At 42.5% G+C, this 25,125-nt stretch overlaps 11 protein-coding genes across 11 annotated transcripts; 5 read left to right on the forward strand and 6 right to left on the reverse strand.

Moving 5' to 3' along the window:
* Positions 1-1,029: 1,029 nt before the first annotated feature.
* On the forward strand, positions 1,030-1,748 carry EAE98_011373 (uncharacterized protein; the record flags this gene model as incomplete). Its single annotated transcript, XM_038958995.1, has 3 exons — positions 1,030-1,222; positions 1,352-1,491; positions 1,587-1,748. The coding sequence occupies 3 exons, from the start codon at positions 1,030-1,032 to the stop codon at positions 1,746-1,748; spliced, it is 495 nt and encodes a 164-aa protein (XP_038804674.1).
* Positions 1,749-2,407: 659 nt separating this feature from the next.
* EAE98_011374 (uncharacterized protein) lies at positions 2,408-3,982 on the reverse strand (the record flags this gene model as incomplete). Its single annotated transcript, XM_038958996.1, has 1 exon — positions 2,408-3,982. One exon carries the CDS (start codon positions 3,980-3,982, stop codon positions 2,408-2,410), a length of 1,575 nt encoding a protein of 524 aa, XP_038804675.1.
* Positions 3,983-4,651: 669 nt separating this feature from the next.
* On the reverse strand, positions 4,652-5,386 carry EAE98_011375 (uncharacterized protein; the record flags this gene model as incomplete). The annotated part of the gene is made up of 4 exons (XM_038958997.1): positions 4,652-4,744; positions 4,813-4,879; positions 4,941-5,096; positions 5,283-5,386. 4 exons carry the CDS (start codon positions 5,384-5,386, stop codon positions 4,652-4,654), a joined length of 420 nt encoding a protein of 139 aa, XP_038804676.1.
* An 861-nt stretch (positions 5,387-6,247) lies between these two features.
* On the reverse strand, positions 6,248-7,736 carry EAE98_011376 (uncharacterized protein; the record flags this gene model as incomplete). The annotated part of the gene is made up of 4 exons (XM_038958998.1): positions 6,248-6,381; positions 6,433-6,979; positions 7,026-7,424; positions 7,590-7,736. The coding sequence occupies 4 exons, from the start codon at positions 7,734-7,736 to the stop codon at positions 6,248-6,250; spliced, it is 1,227 nt and encodes a 408-aa protein (XP_038804677.1).
* A 442-nt stretch (positions 7,737-8,178) lies between these two features.
* On the forward strand, positions 8,179-10,191 carry EAE98_011377 (uncharacterized protein; the record flags this gene model as incomplete). Its single annotated transcript, XM_038958999.1, has 4 exons — positions 8,179-8,287; positions 8,677-8,894; positions 8,947-9,375; positions 9,430-10,191. 4 exons carry the CDS (start codon positions 8,179-8,181, stop codon positions 10,189-10,191), a joined length of 1,518 nt encoding a protein of 505 aa, XP_038804678.1.
* Positions 10,192-11,105: 914 nt separating this feature from the next.
* Positions 11,106-12,993, forward strand: EAE98_011378 (uncharacterized protein; the record flags this gene model as incomplete). The annotated part of the gene is made up of 4 exons (XM_038959000.1): positions 11,106-11,267; positions 11,318-11,518; positions 11,592-12,849; positions 12,908-12,993. 4 exons carry the CDS (start codon positions 11,106-11,108, stop codon positions 12,991-12,993), a joined length of 1,707 nt encoding a protein of 568 aa, XP_038804679.1.
* A 1,319-nt stretch (positions 12,994-14,312) lies between these two features.
* EAE98_011379 (uncharacterized protein) lies at positions 14,313-15,599 on the forward strand (the record flags this gene model as incomplete). The annotated part of the gene is made up of 2 exons (XM_038959001.1): positions 14,313-14,365; positions 14,426-15,599. 2 exons carry the CDS (start codon positions 14,313-14,315, stop codon positions 15,504-15,506), a joined length of 1,134 nt encoding a protein of 377 aa, XP_038804680.1. The 3' UTR covers positions 15,507-15,599.
* Positions 15,600-17,107: 1,508 nt separating this feature from the next.
* EAE98_011380 (uncharacterized protein) lies at positions 17,108-17,548 on the reverse strand (the record flags this gene model as incomplete). The annotated part of the gene is made up of 1 exon (XM_038959002.1): positions 17,108-17,548. One exon carries the CDS (start codon positions 17,546-17,548, stop codon positions 17,108-17,110), a length of 441 nt encoding a protein of 146 aa, XP_038804681.1.
* A 72-nt stretch (positions 17,549-17,620) lies between these two features.
* Positions 17,621-18,428, reverse strand: EAE98_011381 (uncharacterized protein; the record flags this gene model as incomplete). Its single annotated transcript, XM_038959003.1, has 2 exons — positions 17,621-17,783; positions 18,115-18,428. 2 exons carry the CDS (start codon positions 18,426-18,428, stop codon positions 17,621-17,623), a joined length of 477 nt encoding a protein of 158 aa, XP_038804682.1.
* Positions 18,429-20,347: 1,919 nt separating this feature from the next.
* On the forward strand, positions 20,348-22,021 carry EAE98_011382 (uncharacterized protein; the record flags this gene model as incomplete). Its single annotated transcript, XM_038959004.1, has 1 exon — positions 20,348-22,021. The coding sequence occupies one exon, from the start codon at positions 20,348-20,350 to the stop codon at positions 22,019-22,021; it is 1,674 nt and encodes a 557-aa protein (XP_038804683.1).
* Positions 22,022-23,092: 1,071 nt separating this feature from the next.
* EAE98_011383 (uncharacterized protein) lies at positions 23,093-23,886 on the reverse strand (the record flags this gene model as incomplete). Its single annotated transcript, XM_038959005.1, has 3 exons — positions 23,093-23,320; positions 23,361-23,679; positions 23,858-23,886. 3 exons carry the CDS (start codon positions 23,884-23,886, stop codon positions 23,093-23,095), a joined length of 576 nt encoding a protein of 191 aa, XP_038804684.1.
* Between the last annotated feature and the right edge of the window lie 1,239 nt (positions 23,887-25,125).

Below are 25,125 nucleotides of genomic sequence, written 5' to 3' on the forward strand. Positions count from 1 at the left end.
ATTTTGTCTCGGGTCCAGTCATCACCAAGCAGGAAAATCCACCAGGGAAGATACAATCCCTCAATTACTATGGAGATATCCATGACATATAGCAGGAACAAACACACTCTTACCTATCAGAGACCGTCATAGATCCAATCGCTCTTCATGGAAGAATCGAATAACAAGGTTATCACATTGCCAAGCATTCATATCTAATCTTCTGGCCAAATAGAACACAATATTATTCTTTACATCGCACCTCATATTCTGTGGATTCTTTACGTGATTTCGAATCTCTTCATCCTCTCCTTCATCCCTCGACATCCATATATTCCAACAAGCTCTCGCCTCCTCTTCCCAAACAACCAACGACAGAAGAAAAACAATCCAATAACCATCCCCAACAAACAACCCCAATTTATTTCCCCTTTTCTTCCATCCTTTTCCAACCCCATTACAAATTCCACGAATACCTCATCCGAAGCCGCAGTCCATATTCCAAAGCCCAGAACCTAGAACCCAGAATCCAAGATCCAAACCCAAACTCCCTCCAATACACAAATTCTCCGTCAGCAAAAACCTCATGACCTCGCTAAACAATTTACCCATTTATCCTTTCCCACACACCATGATTCCGATCACCCATTTTCGGCAAGCTCTTCCGTAAATCCCTGTTTACCCCGGATTTCGGAATTGTGGGAATTTGGCCGGGATAATCTGTGTGGTGAAGGACAGTGTGGTGATGAGGAAAAGGGTGAATTGGCGAGAGATATGTTGGGTGAAGCGGATGAATGCGATGATACGGATGTGCTTGAGGATTTAAAGGGATAGTTCCCGTCTTGTTAATTCTTGGAAATTTGGTTTGTTCTGGTGATTTTTCTGTAATGTGGATGTTATAGTGATGATCTAAAGATTATATTTTCCATTGCTGTTGAGATTTTGAATTCGCCATCGCGAGTGGCCATTATCTATCTACACCCACGCGAAACCCACACGCGCCATTTACGAAGAATCTCCTTGCTCAAGAACAACACGCAAGCAAAAACAATGCATTATCAAAATTCCCCATGTCTTCACCTCGTCCTCTTCAATTTCATCCTCCACACATCCGCATCTCCTCTCTACTACTCCCCATCCTCAAGAGATGATAACCAAATCCGATCTACACTTACTACAACATGCTTGAATGAGTATTTTGGAGGTTGTTGCGCTGTTGATGAATTTGGCGGTTATGGTTCTTGTATGTAATCCAAAGCTCTTCTATTCCAACTCTCACCCTCGACCTCCCTCATCCCTCCGCTTCTCATTCTCCGCACTATCTTCTCAGTGCCTCGCCACCTCCACAAACGCAACCTAACCAGAAACCCAGGCACAAACGCAACCTTACTCGTATCCAACGTGTCATGGACCGGTATGCCAACCACCCAAACCGCAAATGAATGGGGATGTACAGATCCAGTCAATGGAACTCTGATCGGTGCGGGGTGTTGTTCATGGAGCTCGACTTATGTTTGTCTTCCATTTTTCATTCCTCTAAAAAGGGATGTTCCATCTCCCTCTCATCTCATGTAACAAAAGTCTCAACTAACCACCTCCCAAAAAAGATCGACACAACCTATCCCAACGGAGTGGTTCTTCCTACGCTTCAAAAATCAATGGCATGTACAGCGAGTAACGCAGGACTCTCAAAATTAAAATCCAAGAGAATGGAAGACAGGGGCGGGGTAATGAAGCAAGGTTGGGGTGATGTGTGGTCATTTTGGTGAATGTAAATGGCGAGCTCGTGATAAATTCGGATCGTATGGGCTGCGATAGTCACTGTAGTGTTAGATAGCATGGGACGAGATATGATGATGATAGAAAGAGGCCTAGATTTGGGAAGAGAATGTTTGTTGCGTGGATGTGAACATTGGATGTGAGGATAAATCCGAATGTAAACAATTCAGAAATTATGGAGGTATACACAAAGAAACCAGGGTCATATAGGATATCATGAATGATGAATCGAGATGAGCGGGTATATGACTTGGGCTCGAGTAAACTAGTTGGTTGCCTCTATAGTAACTTCTGCAATAAGTAGTCTGCCTTCTCAGAGACGTCATGTCGCAGGACAAACTTTTCACCGGATGACTGGCAACTAGACGACAATTCATTGGGCTTATGCCAAAGTTCCCACCCATTGCATGCATTTTTGAAGATTTTCAGCAAGAGATCTGACACTTCAGATACTTCTAGCGTAAATTGATATCACGCGAATACACATCATTTTAGAAAGAGATTTCACTTGATGCAAAAGTGTAATGACTTCCTCAATATTAGAATTCCATCATGGATTGGTTTCCAATTCCCTTTGGACCTCGATTGGAATATATCTATCATACATACATTCTCTCCTCCCCTTCTCCCCTTTTCATGAAAGCTCCATCTAATCCCAATACCTAATCGCGCCATCCAACCCCGCCGTAGCGACCTTCGAGCTCTCTTGAGGACTCCACTCCACACAAGTAACAGCCTCTTTACTCGCCTGGAACTTGTGATACATCTTACACTGTTTCCAATCCCAGAAACAAACATATCCACCGCTATCTCCTGACGCAAGGAATTGTCCATCAGGACTACAGGCCACATCAATAGCATAACCCGCATTATTGTGTCCCTTGAAGACCTTCTTTCGATTTTGACGGAACTTGTCTGTAGCTCCATATACGAAGATATTATTATCAGACGATTGATATGCTACCCATTTTTTAGACGGATGTAGGGAAGCACGTGTCATGGAGTACATGTGTGGCTCGGCAATAAATTTAATAGGGACTGGAATGTTGTAATCCCAAGCGCGTAATGATTTATCATCAGATGTAGTGATGAAGCGTCGGTTTTCGTCCACGAATGTAATAGTATTGACAGCTGCAAGATGGTGATCATATTCTTGTACGAGTTCGCGAGTACGGGTATCGAATTGTACAATCTTCTTGTCTGCCATACCGGCAAGGAATTCATTGCAGTGTTCGGGATCGGGGTTGAAGCGAATGACGTGAGGAGTTTTGCCAGTTGTGAACCGATTTATACATTGACCTGTTTCCGTGTCCCATAATTTCATCATGCGGTCGTAGGAGCCAGAGATAAATTGTGTACCGGTTGCATTGAACGCAACATCTGTTAAAGCTTTCGTGTGACCTGAATATGTTCGTAATAGCTCTCTTGAATGATGAGCATCCCAAATTTTGACCGTCGTATCGGCACTCCCTGAGAGAAGCAAATGTCCAGATTCGGGGAAGAATCGTATTCCAACAACAGGTTTTGTATGTCCTTTCCAAGTGTGTATCATCTTCTTCGGTACATAGTTCTTGAAACTTCCAGCCTCCTTCTTCAGATCTACATCCAGATCCAGCGGAACATGCATGTATGTTCGTCCCTGATAGTCATACTGTTCACTTCCTTCGAATGTCGTTGTCTCCTCACCCAATTCTTCAACCTCTTGTCGTCTCGCTAAAGCTTGCGGCGGTGCAGCAATTACAGTTCCACTCTCTATTACATCCTCCTCCTCTTCAATTTCCTCATATTCTTCATCGCTTCGTAATGGTTCATCTTCATTGACTTCCTCATATTCTTCCCTTTTATATTTCGCCCAAGGTCCAACATACGCGTTATCACCTTCCGCTATACTTGAATCTCCCTTCTTCTGTCTTTTACTTCGTATCCTAGCTGCTTCTTCCTTGGCTTCGGCACCTGAAAGATGATTCCCTCTTCGTTCCACCGCTCGATATTGATCTCGAAACGTATGTTCACTAATATAGGTCTCCTCTGCATGTCCAGTAAGTACATTTTTGCGCTTAAGTGAATTTTTCTCGTCTTTGAAAGGATTCGCAGGACCCTGTGTTGCGCGGGCCAAATTATCAGCGCTGTATTGAACCACGGCATGTTCTGGGCCTTCTGCATTTCGAGCTATGAGGGCATTTTGAGGTGCCATATTGGGCGGGTATGCGCCAAAGTCCGCCATTTTGAAAGCTTCGATTTGGATTGATGGGAGAAACAGAATCGAGAGCGAATATTTGTAGATAATTATTGTCGTCTTTCTCGTCTCACAAAGTTAAACTTGGGTACAAGGCGCGAGACTATTTTCGCGATTGAACGGCGAGGCTGAAAACACAAGCACGTGATCATGCAGGCGATACAAGGCGCAAGCTTTGCTCTATCGATTGGAAGAGAAATCAATCATTGGCTGAAATTTATCGCTTCTATGGCACTGAATAGTTTTCAAAAATGCTAATGAAAGCAAGATCTTTGATATTTGATATTTGATAATTGCAAAATAACAAGATTCATTCATATCAAAAAAAGCATGCCGTTTTTAGCATGTTAGGTATCTATCCACATGAAACTTCTGTACGAAGTCCTCTCATTATAGAATTCTCCCCATTTTCCTGCCAGGCTCGAAACCAATGGAAAGAGCACTACCATTACACCTAAACTACCACCATTCATCCATTCATTCAGCCATACCATTCGTAGTTAACATATCGTAGAGATCATGGCACATATAAAACCTGCCACCCATTTCTCGTAGTCTTCTAGTTCCGTCTCGTCGAGCAAGCTCTGCCCTTGACCATAGAACCTATAGCTGTACCTATGCCTCCACTTTATACCGGTCGCCGATATTGTTCTTAAGTCAATGCGACTCGTCCCGGATCAAGGCAACGATCATAGAGTAGAGGTAGAAGAAGAACATGACAAGATGGAAACCGAGCTTGATGAAGGATTCCTATTGAGGGATGGATGTTAGTGAGAACTTAAAAATATGACGAGACATGGAACCAAGTATCAACTTACTTTCTTGTGGACATTGAGCTTTCTGAAAATTTCAGTAGCATCGAGAAGATGTGCGTTATCGAGAATCCTATTCATCTGTTAGCGAATGTCCCAAATCTTTATATTCTAACACTGCAGCGGGAACCTACTTCTTGACATTGAATGCCACAAGTGGCAGATTGAGAACGAGCGCAACCCAGTACCCGTTGATAAGGAACAAGAAGGTCAAGAACCCATGAACCGCTGCTTCAGGAATAATGTACGTGTTCAAACGGTTGCAAAGATCGATAGGGTTGATGTAGTCACTGTGCCATTCGATGTTAGCATGATTTCGTAGTATGATGAAGCTTGAGCTGTTCCCTCCCAGTAGCAAAGAATCGATATACATGCTTATCGCATGTGGTAGAGGCCAAGTCTCTATTACTCTGTCCACCTTTCCGAACCGTCCGCAACCCTGGATTGAAGAGGCAACAAAGTGAAATCAAACTTACCACTCGAGATCACTGTACATAATAGTGAAGAATACTTGTAGGAACAGATTGACGGCATTGATAAGCACCGCCAATAGGTACAACCATGCCTCTCCTGACATCATCTTGGGCAACCTGTGTGAATCGCGTCGAATACGCGATTAAAAAGCCTTTGGTGTAGTTTCTCAAGTTGCAATATCTGCGATGACGGTCTCCGAATATATATTCGAGGCAAGATGTTGCTTCTAGGAGCTCGGATGGTTGCGTGCGTGTTGTTCGTTGTCTGTTCTCTGAAGGGATTTTTTTGAGTATGGGTAGTTCAAGTTTAAGCTCTAAAGGTGGGGAAATGCTCCAAAATCGGCACCGTGTTGATTGCACCTTGGTGAGAGAAGAATCTAGATGATGTTGGCAGAATTATTTTTTATGCAGTACCACACTCGACAATGGTTTGCTTTTCCTGGAAGTTTATGGTAAGTGGGAAAGATTCGGATGATGATCTACAAGCGGCGAATGACGAAGCTTTTGGAGACTTGGAAAGTTTGTTAGTATTGTGTTGATAGATCAATATCAAGGATTTGTTTCCTTCTGATAGGATAATAGGTGATATTTCATTCGCTTATGTATGTATAAATTGTGCATATTTGTCAGGGGCATGAACGATCGGTAGGGACCTAGGTAGGTAGGTAAAGGTGATATAGATACCTATCTACACTCGAGTAAAACTTAAGAGCCGTACTGTGAAGGCTTTGATTTAAATATTGTGTTGGAAAAGTTATATTCATATTTACTTCTAAATCACCTCCTTACTTATTAGTCTTTAGAGGCCATCATATTTTGGGGGTGATTTGTGGTTCGAGCCTGGAAATGCCATTTCCTATTCACATGGGATTCATGGGGTCACACAATTTACCCCCCTCCCCTCATTGCCCTCGATATGGCCCTGGTGGCTATTAGCTTAGCTATAATCTATCTATGCTAATTATTTCTCAAGCTGCCACTTCCTTCGTCTCCCCATTAGTCTCCTCGGCAACGACTGGCATTGGTATGGGTCCACCAGGAGAGTCTGGTAGTCTTCCTGTCAATATTTCACAACCATCATCTGTGATCAAAAGAGTATGCTCTGTTGGATGTCAGTAAATGATCACAGTCAATGAAGTCCAAAATTACATACCAAATTGGGCAGTTTTCTTTCCATCTTGAGTGACACTGGTCCAGTTATCTGGCCAAGTCTTATCCTTGTGTGTTCCTAATGCAATCATGGGCTCGATTGTGAAGCACATTCCAGGTTTTGCTGCACCCACAGCCTTATTCTTCGCATAATGAGGAATATTTGGTGCGCAATGAAACAAGCTGTTGATTCCATGACCACAATATGCCTTGATGACGCTACAATTCGACTCCTTGGCGCGCTTTTCTATAACATTTCCAAAATCTCTGAATAGTACTCCAGGCTTAACGATTTTGATGGCTAGATCCAAACATTCTCGTGCAGCTTCCACCACTCGCACTGTGTCAGGGTCCGCCTTTGCTTTATCACCAATATAATATGTTTCGTTGAGATCGCCGTGGAAGCCTCCGTGGTAGAGTGTAACGTCGATATTCAGAATATCACCATCTTTCAAAACCCGCCTATCTGGAATACCATGGCAAATGACTTCGTTGACGGATGTGCAGACGGACTTTGGGAAATCGCAGTAGTTGAGAGGAGAAGGATACGACTAGGCTGATCAGTAAATTCAATTTCCCTCGCGACAAGGTACTCACGTTTCTCTCCAAGCAAGCTTTGTGTACGATCTCGTCGATGTAGTCGGTAGTAACTCCAGGTTTAGCGGCTGCGGCTGCGATATCCAAAACTTCTCTACCCAATCGACAAACCTTTCTCATGCCTTCCTGCTGTTCCTTGTTCAAAATCTCAATCTTGTTTCTTTGACTGGTTCTTTCGCTGCGTGGAACGCCATCTCTCCAGTAATCGGGGTGCTGAATAGTTTTTGGTACTTCTCGATGGTCGGATAATGGGTAAACAGGTCGTAACGATCCGGTAAATGGAAAGGTGGGAAATGGATTGAATAGTCCGGTAGCTGGATCGGGTTTAGAAACAACTTTTGGGGTAAAGATATTACTGAGGAAATTACTCTGTGACTTGTGGACTTTCTTGTGTTCACTCTGTGATCGTTGTTAGCATTGCGCCGGATTGAACAATTGACCCCTCCAAAACTTCCTCAGAGGGGCAGTCAAAGTGGACGACACCTGATGCTCTGCCGATTTCCTGAGAGGTTCGAAATGCTTTGGATGATGGATTAGATATAGATAGGATTGAAGTGTACATACCCAACTCTTCTTAAAACAATCTTGCGAACAGAAAAAGCTATCTTTCGTGCCAAGCTTTAAACATGTTGGACATTGTAATGAGCCAGCTTCATTCTCGCAATCAACGCCTATGCATTTTCTGGGCGATGCCGAGTCTTCTGATGCCATGGTGAAGGAGATCTGCAACAAATTTATAATATGGGAATATACAAACTTTCCGAGAGACCTTGATGGTTAAACAGCTTTGTTATAACCTAGTGCGTTGTACGAGAAGGACAAGGCGAAATCTCTGGTAAATTTCTGTCAGCCGTGTTCCCAAAAAGTGTTCTAGAAAGGGCGTTCAAGACAAGTAGCCAATCAAATAGACAATTTGTGCCAAGGCGGTGTCTTGTTTCAGTTTAGTGTTCACAACTCTTCATAAAATCATACGATCACGTGATATGAGGGGTGAATTTAGTGAAATGATTTATAAAATTTATAAAGTCATACCAGATAGACCCTTCACTAATGATAAAATCACCGGACCGGAGTACTATATATTTTCAAGATGTCATAAATAGACTTCTCGAAAATTTGCCTCAATCGTTTTGAGTCGACAATTTAATCGAAGATGTCTGGACAGAAGACTGTTATTATTGGAGCTGGTCCAGTCGGAGCTTTAGCAGCTCTATATGCAGCTCAACGAGGGGATGATGTAGAGATATATGAACTCCGAAGTGGTACGTTTTGATTCTATCATTTTTTTGCCTGAATAGTTTGCAATACACAGGAACTACCCAAGAAAAGTCAGGGACAGAGTCTGTATATGATATACAACACACCCAGTGAAAGTTCACTCTCGATCCGCCACAGAGACTTTTCATTTTGGAATTCTTTTTCCTTCATGTAGATGAGTCATGTGAGGGTATCGCCACAAATATTCCAGGGAGAAACTTTCATGTTGTGGCATTGCGGAAGGCTAGATCAAGTTCAATTCGGCACATTTTATCCCTCTCCAGTTCTCTCTAGATGTATGCATCACAGGAGAACAGAATCCTTTCATCATTGCTACATTGGCTTGTGAATTTATGAGTCAATCCCATGATCTCCCCCATTAACAAAGTCCTAGATCTTCGGGATCCTTCCACAACACCTCTCAATTTCACAAAATCTATCAATCTCGCTTTATCAGAGCGGGGAATTAATGCCATAAGACAATCTGGGCGTACAGCACTTCTTGATAGTATCATGAAAGAGGCGATACCCATGGGAGGTAGGATGATTCACGGCGAAACGGCTAACAAGGAGCTCTACGAACAGTCACAAGACTATGATATCCATGGAAGAGTATGAATATCTATGACTACAGTAGTAACCTCATTACTAATACGATTCCTAGTCAATATATGCCGTGGACAGAGGAGATCTCAACAAAAGATTACTCGATGAGCTGGAGTCTCTTCCTAATGTCAAGTTCAAGTTCAATCACAAACTAACCGGAGCTGATTTCAAAAACAAAAAAGCATGGTTTGAAGTCCATGGTGGAAAATCACTTCAGTGGTCCGTCGAAATTAGAGACCAGGAAGTGGAAGTAGATTTTGATTTCCTCATTGGAGCTGACGGGGCTCATTCGGCTACACGCTATCACTTAATGAAATATCTCCGAATGGACTATCAGCAAGAGTATATCGACACTTTGTGGTGTGAATTCACAATAGATGCTCAAAAGCAGATTGGGGAGGATCCAGCATCTCGTTTTAAGATATCTCCACATCACTTACATATCTGGCCCGGTAAAGATTTTATGTTCATCGCAATCCCTAGCACGGTATGTAGGCCCCGTCCTGCTCTTTTCTCTCGATTATATTCTTACGTAAATTAGGATGGCTCATTTACTTGCACTCTCTTCATGCCGTCGAAACCGTTCAATGAGCTCGAAACCGACCCTAAAGATGTCCCGGCTTTCTTCGACGAGCATTTTCCAGGTGTCACAAAACTAATCGACCATGCTTCTCTGATATCATCATTCAAAAATAACCCACATCTTCCACTCATAAGCATAAAATGCAAACCCTACCATTTCCAAGATTCAGTAGTCATCCTCGGTGATGCCGCTCACGCCATGGTTCCATTCTACGGACAAGGAATGAACGCGGGTCTGGAAGATGTCCGTGTTCTTTATTCTGTTCTCGATGATGAGAGGCGCAATTTCCCCCTTCTTAGCACCGAAGCCTGTCGTTCTGTTGCTTTGAGCGTTTACTCCGAAATCCGAAAAGCCGATGCACACGCTATCAACGATCTAGCCTTCGAAAACTACTTTGAAATGCGCGCAGCCGTCATCTCACCGGTCTACAAATTCCGCAAATGGTTAGAGGAAACATTGAGTGTATACGTACCTCGTCTTGGATGGCAAACCAAGTACTCTCGTGTTAGTTTTAGCAACGAGCGATATTCCGAGATTGTAAAGAAGAGCCAGAAACAGGGCAAATTGATCATAGTGGGTTTGGTGAGTGTATTGACTTCACCAATCGTAATTGGGGGATTATTGGCATTTTATAGATGGAGAAGAGCTCATGCTCCTACGAGGGGATTCATGAAACATGTAGCAAAGCTGGGAGCACTGTTAGGATGGAAGACTGCTTGAGGAAATATATGCGTTGGTTCATGTATTTCTGATTTTGTTTATAGACATTTTCCACTTCTTGTATTATAGCGATAGAGAGCGAGGTTCAGATTATCAGTAGAGACGAGTATATACCATTTGTAGAAATATATCTTGAGTTCTCACGGATACACCTTTCGAATAGGAAATTACATTCTCCTACTAAATGGATCTCCTGTCTAATATATAGCATCTCACGTTCTGCGATATTTAAATGCAAGATATCGTGAATTTATGCCCTCGAACTATGAACAACTTCGGATTTTCCATCTTCGCTCCTTGATTCTTTTACAAGTCAGACATCCATCCGAATTCCGTTGTCTAAGGTTGATTTCCCGGAAAGACGTTGTTCCTTGTTGATGAGATCTTTTAAGGTCAGAGAGAAGGGTGTCCAGATGATTTGAAATATTCACTATGATGTTATGTACCTTGTTGGTACCGTCTCTCATAAAATCTAGAGATACAATTGAGTGTACTTGGGAGAGTTCAATTCATTAGGAGAATGACTTGGTCGTACACCAGTATTTCGAGTTCGCTTATGTAACCCAAAAGGAATGCGGTTAAACTTCGGTTGATTTGCTGGATTAATTAATTTCCGGCATTGTTGTTCAAACAACTTTATCGAATGTTATTTTAAAACATGGAATTCGTACGCGTTTTATTACATTCACTGTGATTGTTGAGAAGGCGGTTGGTGAAGTATCAATTATCGAGATTCTTCTCGAGTATATACAGTAACTTTATATTGGATCGCTTATTACTTTGTATCAATTCGAAGGAGCACAATGGGTTACCCATCAAGGTAATTGTAATTGTCAACATTTCACGAGTTTCACAGCTCCAACGCGTAGCATTCGCGACATTCTTCTACTTCAACATTTCACTGAATATTCAACATGGGAAACCAAACAATTTCATCTCTTGGGAATAGCTCTGGTCTCATTGGCAATGTATGGCTTCCCAATAAGGTCGTGGCGCTTATTGCCACGATTCTCGCAATAACGATCACAGCCTGGGTAGTAAGATTCATTCAATATAGAAAATCGTACAAGGAATATGTAAATAACAATCTCTCCTCCAATTTTGTACGAGCTGATCAACTCGATAGGCATCTGGGATACCTTGTCCGCCTTTCAGTACTTTACTGGGCACGTTGAAATCGATGGGCGATCAATATGCTCATGCACCAATGACTGCACATCCTCATGGTATTATGACCATGATATACGACAAATATAACTTAAAGGACATGTTTATCCTGGACAATTGGCCATTCTTTCGTTGGAGACAAATTATTATTTGTGACCCGGTATGTTTATTTCTTCCATCATACTTTATAAGAAAGCACCAATAGGTATCGTAACATAACTGACGTTGGAAAGAATCTCGCTGCACAATGCACGCAAAATCACTCACTGCCAAAATCAGTTGTCACTGGGCAATATGTTGGCCATATCACCGGGAAGAGAAGTATTCTACTTACGGAAGGTTTGGAATGGAAGAAGAACCGGGCATTGTTCAATCAAGGCTTTGCTCTTGCTCATCTAACAACACTCATGCCCAGTCTTGTCGATGAAGTGGAAATTTTTCGCGATGTCTTGGGTAAACTTGCCGACTCGGGAGAGGTCTATCCAATTGAAGAAGCGGCTGCATTTTTGACTATTGATATAATGGGTCATGTGGTTTTGGATATTAGTTTAAACTCTCAAACCATGAAGAGTGAGCTGGTCGAATATTTTCGAAATTCTATTTCTTGGACACCAAAAATTGTTGCGACGAATCCATTGGTAAATCTAAACCCATTAGGTCCGATTATGCGAAAGTATTATGAATGGAAAATGGACGGCTATCTTAACAAAGTCTTGGATACTCGATTCGCAGAGAAGGAAGGGAGTGCCACGAAAGGTAAGAAAAAGCCTGTTATTGATACTGCTCTCGACGAATATATTCTCCAACAAGAGGAGGACAATATCGCATTGAGTGATCGAGGATTGGATCAAACTTTCAAGCAAGTATCAATTGATCAAATGAAAACATTTCTATTCGCTGGTCACGACACGACTTCGAGTACTATTGCCTACACATATCATCTCCTAGGTAAAAATCCTAAATGTTTAGCCAAAGCGCGAGATGAATTGGATAGGGTATTTGGAAAGGACACTTCAAGAACTGGAGATATGATCAAGGAAAACCCGAGTATAGTAAATCAGTTACCATACGTATATAGCTGCATTAAGGAAACTCTTCGGAGGTACCCACCTGCAGATACAGCACGACATGGAGATGATCTCGTTCTTGAATATGAAGGTCGACAATACCCCACTAAGGATTTTATGGTAATGGTATGTGTTCACACCATACATCACCGAGAGGATCTTTTCCCCTCCCCTTACGAATTCATTCCTGAACGATTCATGCCTGCACCAGACAACTTTCAAGAAATTCCAAAGAATGCTTGGCGACCATTTGAAAGGGGATCTCGAGATTGTATTGGACAAGAACTTGCTCTTCTTGAAATGAAGATTGTTATGGCTATGACTTTGAGAGAATTCGACATCAAGTCCGATTACGAGACTTGGGATCGAAAACTTGGTAGGAAGGAACCTGGTGGTGTTCTCAATGGTACACGTGGGATGTTCGGTGAGAGGGTTTCTTCTGCAAGACCAGATTGATATCAGTGGTGCTAACAAAAGATTAGGAGATCGTGCTTATCAAGAGTTAATTGCAAGTGCTAAACCATCTGATGGGATGCCGGCGAGGATCAAAAGAAGAACGCATAATTAATTGGATTATGATTTGCAAGATCCGATGAATATTACATCGCATAATTTCATGCGATTGAATTGAAGATTGGATAACTAAAATTGAAGATGGGAATGTCACATCACGACTATTATTGCCAACATACAGAAATCTCTCTCCTGTTTTTATTACGATTCCTTCGCAAAATTTTGATTGGGCGAGAGCTCATCTTGGCAACACGTTTAAGAATATGCAGAGGAAGCTTACCAAAACATTCTTTGAATCCTTACTATTCATTCATCAGAGTAGTGCTGTGATGAAATCGGTATTGATGTTCCAGACCCATGAATCTATACCGAAGATGTCGTGGAGATGTAGTGGAGATGTTCCGACCGCGCTAGACCGCGCTAGATCCCTGCTCAAACCCCCCTTGTCTCAACCTCGTCTCAAGCCTTGGCTTCAGACGGAGACTAAAATAAGATAAGCGATCTCGGAATGCAAGGGTTTCGGAATACAGGGGTTTCGGAAATTTTCGATTAATTTTAATTTAAAACACTTTAGCTTACGATCCATCTGGTAGCTTGTTTCCCCAGATTTCATTGAGTGGACCATATGTTTTGCAGAACTGCCAAATTAATGACCCACCCGAAATGTTCCGACAAGGGGTACGGTTACATTCTTTGGTAAGCTTATGGCAGAGGCACAAGACGTTTGAGATGGTAAAAAGTGAGACTTGAAGTGGCTTCATCTGATGTCTGAAATGATTCAGAAATGATATATCATTCGGTTCCTTGATACAAAGGGTGGTAACCAATCTCGCAAAAATTGAGTGGGGTGAAAAAGACAAGGATTTCTCACAATTTTGAGTTCAAGTCAATGATGTCAGCTAGGTTCTGTCATCTGAAGTTTGTATCAGCCCTAGCATTTTCGTCCTATCTCCTGGGTCTCCTTACTAGCTTCAACGGTATGGACATCGTTCAAGCAGTAAACTTAACCGCCGCATAGTATGATCTTCTACCAGCATGCAAAGTCTGTATCAATCCCCAGGAAATTGAATAATCGTCCCTTGGAGTCAACTCTCATTCTCGTCACGTACAAGTACAAGATGTTTCTCCTTCGATAATTTTCTTTTTCTTCATCATCTATTCAATCTTCCTCTCAATCTACAGTTTAGCTGTCTTTTCATTCATTTAGTTCTGTGAACTACTGCGTTCTTTGCTATAATATTATCTAAACTTTCATTAACTACATCCTTCACATTAGGCCGGTCCAATCTTTTAGTTTTTAAACAGTCAAATTTTATACTACCTTTCTTCAAATCCAATACCTATCACATCGATATCAAACCCAATCAAATCAACATGTTTTCAAAGACCATCATCACTTCTTTGCTAGTAGCTTTGGTCGAAGCTCGGTATGTTCTTTCATCTACAAGTGCTCAAGTTGTGCACGTGTCCTAACTTTGCAATATTAGTTTCGGTCAAGAACAAGGAAACGGCGCAATTGCTGCCATTACCGCTCTCAGTGATTTCGGAACCTCAGGTGCAGCCGCAAGCCTCGGAGGGGGCTCTATTCAATTCCTCCTCGCGGCTGCCAACCCCTGCGGAAAACTCACCCAAGCCGATGCCATCGTCGCACAGCTTGGCAACGACCCCGCTGTGATTTCCGCAGCCCGCGGTCTCGTAGCTGCCGAACAAAATTTTAATCCTTTTGTCGTTTCCGTTCCAAATATCTGTTCTGATCCAACTTTGCCTACTACTGCTGCTCTTCGCGGTGTCGTTCCTTTGATCGATCCAGCTGTAGGAGGAAGCATAACAGAAAATGCAAATAGTGCAACGAGTACCACAACTCCATTTGCAGCAGATGGTCTTAGTGTTGCGGATGTAATGGTTGCACAGGGATTCTCAAATTTTACAACTACCGATGCCGCGGGAAATAAGGGAACTCCATCTGGATCTTCCGCTGCGGGTGGAAGTGTGTCGACTTCGAATTCCACTGCTAGTGCTGCTTCTTCGGGTATTTCGAGTTTGGCTGTGGCTGCCGTCGCTGCGGTTTCTTCAAGTGGGGTTGCTTGTGGAGGTACTACTCTCGTCACTGTCACTATGGCCGCTACGTCCGCCGCTGTGGCAGCTGCCACTTCCGCTGCCTCCTCTTCTGTCGCCTTAACCAACTCCACTTCCTCAAGCTCCCAAGCCCCCTCCATCGCCGGTCTTGACTTTGGTCTCTGCGTCCCCACCATCAAATTCGAAGCCGGTCTCGACGGTCGCAAAGACACCGAATTCACATTCCAAGCCATCGATCCCTTAGTCAACAAAGGCCAGCAAGAAGCACTTAATCCTAATATCATCACCAATCGCATCTGCGATCAGTTGGCTAATGTATGTAATGCGAATGAGGCGGCGAAGACCGCGTGTGCGGATGCGAAGACGAAAATTAGCGCGTTGGGCACAAAGGATGTGACGACGGCGAATGCCTGGAATACGGCGTTGGGCTTTGAGGGTGCGAATACAAATCCGGATAATGCGCCTCAGGCGGGTTTGGTGGGTCATACTTAGGGAGTTCTTGGGGGCGGGATTGGGGATGAGATTGGGATTGGGGTGGGATAGGAGATGATTGGATTTGGATTGAGGGGATTTTATGAGATGGGGTGAGATGAGAAACTCAGATGGGTATGAGAATGAATATTTGTGTAATTACACGGAGTTGATATACGATCATGTCTACATATCTATGTGTTTCTTACTTACAAAACACGTCATGGCTAAAGTCGGTTTGTTTCCATTTTTTGTAATAGGTGATCAGCTTCGTTGTATCTCTTGAGTTTCTCGATCAAGTGGTCGTTTCTTATGTATGGTCGTTTCTTATGTAAGGAGATTTGTTTGTGATGTTGTTTGCTTGATTTATCGCGATGGGAGTTCTTCTGGATATTGGTTTCAGGCAGTGTCTGACGAAACTGTGCGCTGTTCAAGTGATAGTCATCTTGGATTCAATTCCATCTTTCTCTTCTTCTTTCCTTTCCGAGATCGTGATTATTTCAGAAGAGGGTGAGGTTGGACTACTGCATTTGGTATCAGGACTCTCGGTTTACATCAGATGTGGAGTTGAGATTAGCTGTCATTGTATAGTGTACTTTGGTTCAGCTGTTATGTTTTTGTGATATTGAATTATTGTGATATTGAATTAGGGTCGTTCTTTGTGAAAGTGTGTATACAATCACGAGCAATTATCTGGTGCTTCTTTTGTAGGCTTGCTGGGATTGGAATCCAATCGGCTGGTTGTGTGGTTCGAGTTTGAGTGGGGATGGGAGGGTTGATAACATATCTACACAATCTCATTAATGCGAGTATCACGAGGGCCGCAGAGAGCCTCGCTAGCAATATTGATATCTATACATGTTTTGGTAGTATTCCAGTAGAATTTCCAGCAGGTAGACTGTGTGTGTTTGAGTGAAGTGAAGATGGTTCGTATCTCAAGCTGAATATTTGTTTTCGAGGTGATTTAAAGTTACCCAGCAAGTCGGGAAGGATTTGATAAGATTATTGAATATTCTTAATGCTATTGTATGCTATAGACGTTTTGTTTTTGTTTACTACGGCAAATTGCGCTCATGTCTCTTGGATTGTAATCATTTTAGGTTAGATTCTATGGTGAGAGGGTAGACTCTTTAGGAGGATGATAAATTCTACTTTATTTAGGATAGATTTCATCAGGGGGAGCAGATTCTATTGGGGGGGGGGTAGGTTATATAAACATACTACCATTTTGCCTTCGAATCCTTTGGGTTTTCTTTCTGATTCCTAGTGATTATAGGTTAGCTTCTACGATTTTAAGGTAGACTCTATAGTTGATTCTACAGTTGATAGGCCAGAATTTGAGAGGTGTGAGAGAAAAATGATTTCGATATCAAGAACATAAGAATAATTTAATAAAGTTGCGGGGCATGAGAGCAATTTGTTGTTTTCATTATCATTTCATCTTTGTTCTTGAAATTAAAATCAGAAAAGACGCGCTTTAGGCGGCGTGAAAGATTACGAAGAGTTTACTATTTATCATGAATAATAGCCTCTGACCTGAGCATTCATTATATAATAACTATTTTTCTACTCTATACTATATTACAGTTTCATCTTTAACACTAAACAGCTCACCTTTCCTGCTAGTCTCCACTAATACAAGCCTTCAGAATGCTTTGCACGTCAGAATCGCTCTTTACAAAAGCCTTCCCAAATTGAGCCAAATCATCATCCGTTAAACCTCTTCGTGCAGCGGCCGCCTCGCCTAGAACCTCCTCCTCGTTTTTGGATGTCTTTCCTAGGCCTCCAAGGAGAAGACCCATGATTGAGAAAGGAGCAGATGAAGGATCTTCCACGATGTCGTAGGCAGTGAGAGCCGCATTACCAACATCGCCGACTAAAGTAGCAATTCGAGCTACATTAGCAATTCCACCAAAAAGCGCCCCTCCACCTTCTCCAATGATAGGTACTACCATGAGGACTATACCTAGAATCTCGAGGATCAGATTTTTTTTGTCCTCTTCCTCTACTTCTGCACCGATGGCCTTGATGTTGTTCATCGAGTCAACGGCATTTTGGAGCATGAATACTGGTGTGCTGAATGCTGTTATAATATCCGAATCATTTGCCTCGCTGATCCCAAGCGCAAGCTCTAACTACGGTGCCATAGCTGCAGTTGTCAGAGCGGTAATATTGGGCATAGCTGCCTCTATAACTATAACAAGGTTTACAACGACGATATCAGAGACTACAATCGGAACTTCGGTCTTCCGATACGCAGCTTCAGTGTAATAGCTACCTCTACCACTTCTTTCAGGACTGGCCTAGCGTGGTATACGTTGCAACTACTCTTGCACGATAATGTAATTTGTTGGTCCCTTCCAACTGTTAAATGCAGTCCAATCTTTCACGAGATATAGCTGCCTTGCGGCAGCTGTGTGAAGCCGACAGAGTCAGTCTCTGTATACCCGAAATTCCAACCCTCTGAGGTGTCATTTAGTGAACCGTTTTGAGTGCATGGAGTCATCAGTTGCCACAACTTTTGTACATCAGAAAGGTAGTACCTTAGAACTTAATTGCTCACGCGGTGTATCATTTACAAAGACATAATAAATCAAACGTTTTCCTTAGCTCTGACATACTCACTCACGCAAGCCGTGGTGGTCTTCGTGCCGCCGGTGATTCATTTGCGGTCAAACAAGGCGTTGCTATTACCAGTTCCAACATCCATAAAGTCACTGAGAGCAGAACTAGCGCTGTCCTTGACCCACAGGAAGTAGTAGCCAGATTTATTGTCAAAGCATTGAACTGATGTGTTATACTCATTCTGTAGGTCGTCAAGTGTCTCGCGTAGAATCCCACCGTCCACTGACACCAGCACTGAGACGAAATCGACTGGGAAGCTGTAGCGGAAAGTAAATCTTTCAACATGGTTGGCTGAGAACTAGCGTTGCAGTATGTCATATTGAGTAGATCAGATACATCGTAGTAACAATCGTCATTGGTATTTTAGTTAGGCCGTAGCCATATTAATCCCGCTTGTCGGCGTCAACCTCAACAGGATAGTGGCCACGGTCACACACAAAGTCACATAGACCAGAATCGTCTCCGTCTATCGAGATAGCATTGAGTGTCTCGTTATGTTGCAAAAGATCCATGGCTCTGGTATCTTCACACACACGTAAAGTAATAATGTTAATTAGAGTGGATCCACAGATCCGCTCGAGCTAGTGACAGGGGGCAGAGATTAGAGGTAAGATTAAGCGTGGGGCTGATCTAAGCGAGGTCCTCAAGAACAATTAAGCTTTCAGGGTTTAATTAACCTTAATTTACCGACACAATGGTTCCAAATGTATGTGTTGTGTAGAGCACTGCATTAGTGTCATTAGCTATGGAGCCTATATTTTATGTTGGGAAGTTTTTCATTGTGGTAATTGACTCATAAGTTTAGCACTTTCCTCATTCGAATTAGTTCAATGTTTGATTGATTTTTGAATTCAGTCTTCGTAGCTCCGGTGCTCCACATCGTCGCCGGAGATTGCAGATAAGAATGGAAGTCTGCGGCACAGCTTGAAGTCAACACTGATAGAGACTTCAGAAGCTCCATATAATCTCTGGATACCGAGGCACTTGCAAGCGCTTGCGCTCCGCCTCGTTTGGATGTCAGATAACAGCTCATTTTAAGGCAGTGCGGAAAGTCAAATATTCCCGGAAACAAATCAGTTAAGCAAATTTTAGTTTTCAGCGGTCACCGTCCACATTGTATCCACTATTTCAATGCTAGGTATCAATTGACTCTTTGTCCATCAGCTCAGTCTTTCTTTGCATCAAGATCTGTTCCATTGTTAACGTCTGATTGTAATGAAAAGACAAGCAATACTGTGAACTTGTGAAACCAGGCTCGTAAACCTCCCAAAAATAATGACAGACTGCAACAAAATTTTCAATTCCCCTCAGCCACACTGCTGAAAGGGTTTGATGTTCATCTGCTCATCAGCATGACAATACCTTTCCGAGCATGACTACATACAACTAGTCCACCGAAGTTACTGCCTTAACGTATAGAATTTCAGAGCCATTCATGGGTGATTTTTTCTATCTGATCATGAATTCTTCTTAAAGAATACACCAACACTACTTCGTCAGCACGTTACCTGACCGGACCTGACAAAATGACTGATTTTACGGCTTTCTGTTCGAACGATGCTGGAATAATTTGGAGACTGACTTGGCCACGCCGCTGGGTGAGCTTGTTGGCAAAGTCCAATGCTCAATTCTTTCATTCGAAACGATTTCCGAGAGCTTTCGGGAGACTCTTGGGGCAGTATAAGCTTATACATTGGGTAAGTAGTCTGAGCCTGTTCTTTGTCTCATATCTAATTGTGATCTTTTTGCCAAATCCGCGACGTGCCATATTACAACTCCACCTGTCTTGCCGATACAGACAATGCGAATGCCTTCACTGTAAGCGTATTTGGCCAGGAGTATGTACAATTATGATCTCGATAATTCTCGCACGGTCCAGTAGGCGATAGAGATCGTTATCTCCTCAATGAGTAATCAGGGTATGTACCTGCTAATTTTTCTAAATCGAAGAATAAGCGGTCAGATTTTACCAGAGAAATGGAGGGCCTCCATTGCCTACTCGTTCGCAATCCTTTAGGAATACGTGTGGAAGTACCATGTTAGCATAAAACTGGTTTGAGTGGGGTTAGCTTTATCAAAGCGAGGGCTTTCGGTATCGTGCTTCAGCAGGGATTTACTCAATGAAGTCACAATACAAAAGACTGTCTATCGCACTTGAAAGGGAAAATTTAAATATTCATCTACTCTCATCCTTTTACTTTCAATTGCAACTCCAAGACTTTCGACTAGATACCACGATGAGTTCCGAAAAATTCGAGTCTTTTTCTGACTCTTCGGACGATGAAAACAACTTTTACCTTCCTTCATACGATCGTAAGGCTTCGCCTTCACAGCAGGATTATCTAGGCGCGATGCGAGGAGAATTTATTCCGAAGAACCTTGAAGATCTCAGAATGATGTGTTGCATAATCCACGGGTTGCGCTATAACGAAGTATTCGCTGAATCTGAGTCAATGAAGGAGATCTGTGCTAAGAGCACCAACAAAATCCTCGCCCGTGCCAGGAACGCACGCTTGATAATGAGCGATAAAATTCCGCTCATGAGAGATGACGAGGAAAAGCCTTACTGTATTTGGCATCCACAGGTAGCAAGCGTTGATACATATCGTGAGTTGGTCCATAAGTATCCTGATATGAAGTATCATGTTGGTCGAGCGTGTGCTGTTGGAGGATATAGCGACTTGTATCGCGAACTAGACTTGCTCCCGGACATTTCTATTGCTGAGGAAGCAAGAGACAACTTGACAGTTGTCGGCTCGAAGGAGATATTCGATCTTATCATGTGCCAACCGACATACTATGCCGCCATGGATGATTATACGCGCTCGGTAAATTGGAAAGCTCCACGAAAAGCAATAGGTTTAAATGGCGACACAGCAGTACTCTCGTCTTTAAGTGTGACGGTTGAATTCATGAAAGAGTTCCAGAGAACTCGTTCGCATTATTTCAACATTACGGAGGATCATTGCATCAGCGAGACCTCTTCTGTTCAAGCCCACAGTCGTCCTCTAGCTCCTGAGCACGTGTCTCTGCTCTACAATCCTCTTCCGCTCCATCTTCCGACCACCAACAAGGATGCTCTGATTCTTTATGCTGCTTATGAAGGCAATATCGATCGATACACACGTCTACGACGTCCTGTCATGATCCCACAAGAAAACGAGGCCATAGTTCGTGGTATTTATCACCACACAGCTTTTGCACGATGGTGTTCTCATCAACCAAACGTAGCCCATAGCCCTCATCTTTATGACATCAGAACGGCCGTTCTAGCCCGCTTCATAATGGTGAACGATATATCGCGTATTACCGATCAAAGCACTGCCACCACAGATACTATCATAGGCGCAGAATATTGGCCTGAACCTTTTTTGATTTGGTGGCCGCTTATTCCGCTAGAGTTAACACTCCGTGAGATAGTGCGCCGACGTCCGAGCATGCTTCGCCAGGTTGCCATGGCATGTATAGCTGCAGACTATTTTCAGCTGTGGAGTGAGCTTAGACCAGAGCCGGATCCAATACTTTGGGAACAAGCAACCAACATGGGAACTTTAAGCGAAAGATGTCAGAACTACTATTCTGAAGATCTAGAACGCCGAGCAGCCGAGAAGAATATCAATCTGCTTGCGTACGCTCCAGAACGCGACGATGGCTTCGAGTGTACAAGGGTAGACAAGGAGCCAACTGAAAACTTTCTGACGCCGGATATCTGCGCTGATGACAACTTCCAGAGAGATTGGATGACGTATCGTAGCATCTACCCTGGATCCCAGGTGAGTGCGGCTCAATGGGACTTATGTATTGCGGTGAGCGAAGATCTCAGAGAACGAGTGCGGAAAAATAATGCGGATGATCGACTGGATGATAACTGCGGTTGGCCTTATTCAATTTGGAATGTGTGGGGTGAATGAAAAGCTCACTTTATATTGTCAACATATTTTTAATCTTTTGAATCCATCAAAGTTGAGCAACTGCTGGATCAATTCCGGGAAACCAGACAGAAAAATCGAGCACAAAATATTAAAAAAAATTCAAATTTATTCGATCTCTGTTTTTAACATGTGAGTGCAAGTTGGCTCGAGTGACGTATTTATTTGTTGGGGAGGGTTTCTGGAAACAACAAATGAAGACAGAAGTTAATGATAGAGACTCAATCACTAAAATTGTTTAGAAATGAACCACTGTAGGGTAATCATATTTTCGGAAACTCCATAACCGTTTATATAACTAGGTAATTGAAGGTAAAGCGCGTGCAAAATAGTAAACAATTCATACCTATGTCGTTAAATATTGATAAGATTAGAGTAGAGGGTTATATTTCCATCCCATCTTCTCAGACATATAACAAACTGTGATCTATTCTGTTCCGCAGCTGAATTATGAGATATGATAATAAACTCCGATAGAAGGCGGGGCTAGTAGGGTTGTGAACGAAACATCCTACATACAGATCATCTTTCAGAGCCTGGGAGAAAGTCGACATTTCTGTAGAAGGTATGTGTTGGTATCAACTTGGCTGATAAGTGTAAAGTACTTTGGTCTATTATATTTGTATCCGTTCTTGATCATTATTAGCTATGGGAAGCTAATACTTAAATAGGAAGCGCTAGCGCTTCGCTAGCAAATACAGTGCCCTCTTTGATCACATGATCGATATCCCGACACTTTTATATATTCCCTATACCGCCATTCGCGGTTGACCCTGATGAACCGGGCTCATTATACCTACTTTAGCACCTAGAAGGCTCGCGTCACCCATTGCGATCCTAACTTTTGCCTTTGCAGCCTTCACTGGGTTGCTATCAAGGTCCCCCATTCCAATTACACTCCAGGTGCTGACCGCTTCAGAATAATTTTGATTACGCTTTGGGTACATCATCTCGCAGTAGAAGAGCTATTCGATGTGATTAATTGTCAAATTTATAAAATTAAAAGTTATCAAGTATGTATGAAGATACTGTATTCGAGTAAAGATGAAGATTCTATCCACCAAGGAAACGACTATGATTTGTGCAGAAAATTTGCTGTTGTGAGGTTCTACGGGATCCTGGGAGTCCTGGTTTCTCTACTGGCGTCCAAGACCCCGGATCCCATCGCGTGAATATGGTGTTGTCACACTCTGTTTTCTTCTGACTAAGGAGATGAAGTTTTGGTTCTCTGGTCTGAGCCTGTGATCTCAAGTGTCCTTGTTTCCTGGAACACTCCTGCTCCTAGACACAAGCTGTAACAATTAATAGGTACAGGCCTTACCCGCCGACTTGCCTGCGCATGCAGCCTCACCAATAGTACCGCCACCGCAGTGACAGTACTCAAAACAAGCGCCATAATCGTATACGCAAAACCCAGAGCATTGCGCCTAAAGTTTCTATTAGCCCTACATACATTGTGCAAAGTTGGCATTAGACTTCCGTCACGCTTGAAAAGCGGATTTGCTTCTGCAGATCTCTTTCTTTGTTTTACCAACTTCCCTTGTTGTAGTGCGCATTCCTCCTCCGATCCAAAATTTGCAACACAACATGCCCTTTTCTCAAATTCACGCTTTGCAAGTTCTCCGTCATGGTTAAGCGATCTAAAGACAGCTATATGTTAGTATAGCAATACAAGGAAGCGGAGAATAGCAATCTGCCTCTCACATCAGATTTGTTTCTGACTTAAACTAAACTTCTCTAATCAAGTTGATCTGCCAAAATAAAGACAAACTCAAGAAATCTTACTATAAAGCAGCGCCCCTCACTCCCCAGCTTCACTTCTCCCCTTCTTTCTCTCCTATGGACATCATTCCAAACTATAGCTCCAGTCCAAACATCTCTTAGCTCTCTGTATTCCCTTATCTCTTAGTGTAATTTAGAGCTCAATTTAAAAAGTTTAATTTGTTGGATCTAACCCAGCTACTAAACAAGATACTTTCCCAACGCTCATATTCCAAAGTGCTGTTACCTATAAAAACAGCTAGTCGATCAATTCTCACGCCGTCTAAATCGTCATAAGCGACATCAGAATTTCGCATCAGAGTTCCAATCATCTCGTCGCATATCTGTTATCTTATCTATATCATATAAATCCGTTTCCCGCATTCTTGTCCCTATCATGATCCCGTCTTTCTCTTCTCTCTTTCTTACTTCATCATTTAATATAGAGTAATATTGAGAAGTAAGTGACTGCAAAGCCGCATCGTCATATCCTATGGTTCCATATTGTTGTCGCATATCCGAATAAATTTACTAAGGGGCATCGGTGTCTTGATTCATCACCACATCCCGTCTTGCTTTTGCTCGTTTTTCTCTTTCCTAAAACGTACATTTAGCAAATCTGCCTGATATGACCTCAAAAACACATCGAACAATCACCTATCCCATTCTTTCCCATTCCGTTCTGTTCTATTTCACTGCTTATGACGCAATTCCAAGATCCTCGAAAAGATTTTAACTTTAAGCTTAAATCTAGTATCAGATCGCCAGGACTAATATACACTATCATACCATACTAGAATGCGCTATATTAGACTACCAGCTTTAGACTAGACAAATCCAGAAAACCCCCAAACGTGATCAAATTAGCCCAACCACACCATACTATCCCCATCCTCTACATCACATCACATCATATCACACCCAAAAACCAGGAAATACCGTCCAAACAAGATTCTGCGCCTTAAATTATGTATATCTCAAACTAGGTACTCACTAACTATTGTACTACTATCCTTCTATACCTAGGTAGGTAGGTACTTACCTATAAGCTGCACCTTAGCTTGTTCTGATGTTTAGAGGAGATAGATCCTAATAGATATTTTGAGATTCTGTTGTTTTTTGTATTGGCATCCCCAGCACTATAACCTTACTACTCAATCATATATGAACAATAAATGAATACAGTTTCCAACAATCCGAACTGTAGTCCGATGCTTAGAGACTTTGACGTGTGAACAGATTAAATTATGAGGGAGAAAGCCGGAACACTAACCCACAACTATTTCAGACGTTGAAACCCCTGTGATTATCAGATTATGATTCAA

The sequence above is a fragment of the Botrytis deweyae genome (genome assembly GCF_014898535.1).
Source record: "Botrytis deweyae strain B1 chromosome Unknown BDEW_047, whole genome shotgun sequence".
Lineage (NCBI taxonomy): Eukaryota > Fungi > Ascomycota > Leotiomycetes > Helotiales > Sclerotiniaceae > Botrytis > Botrytis deweyae.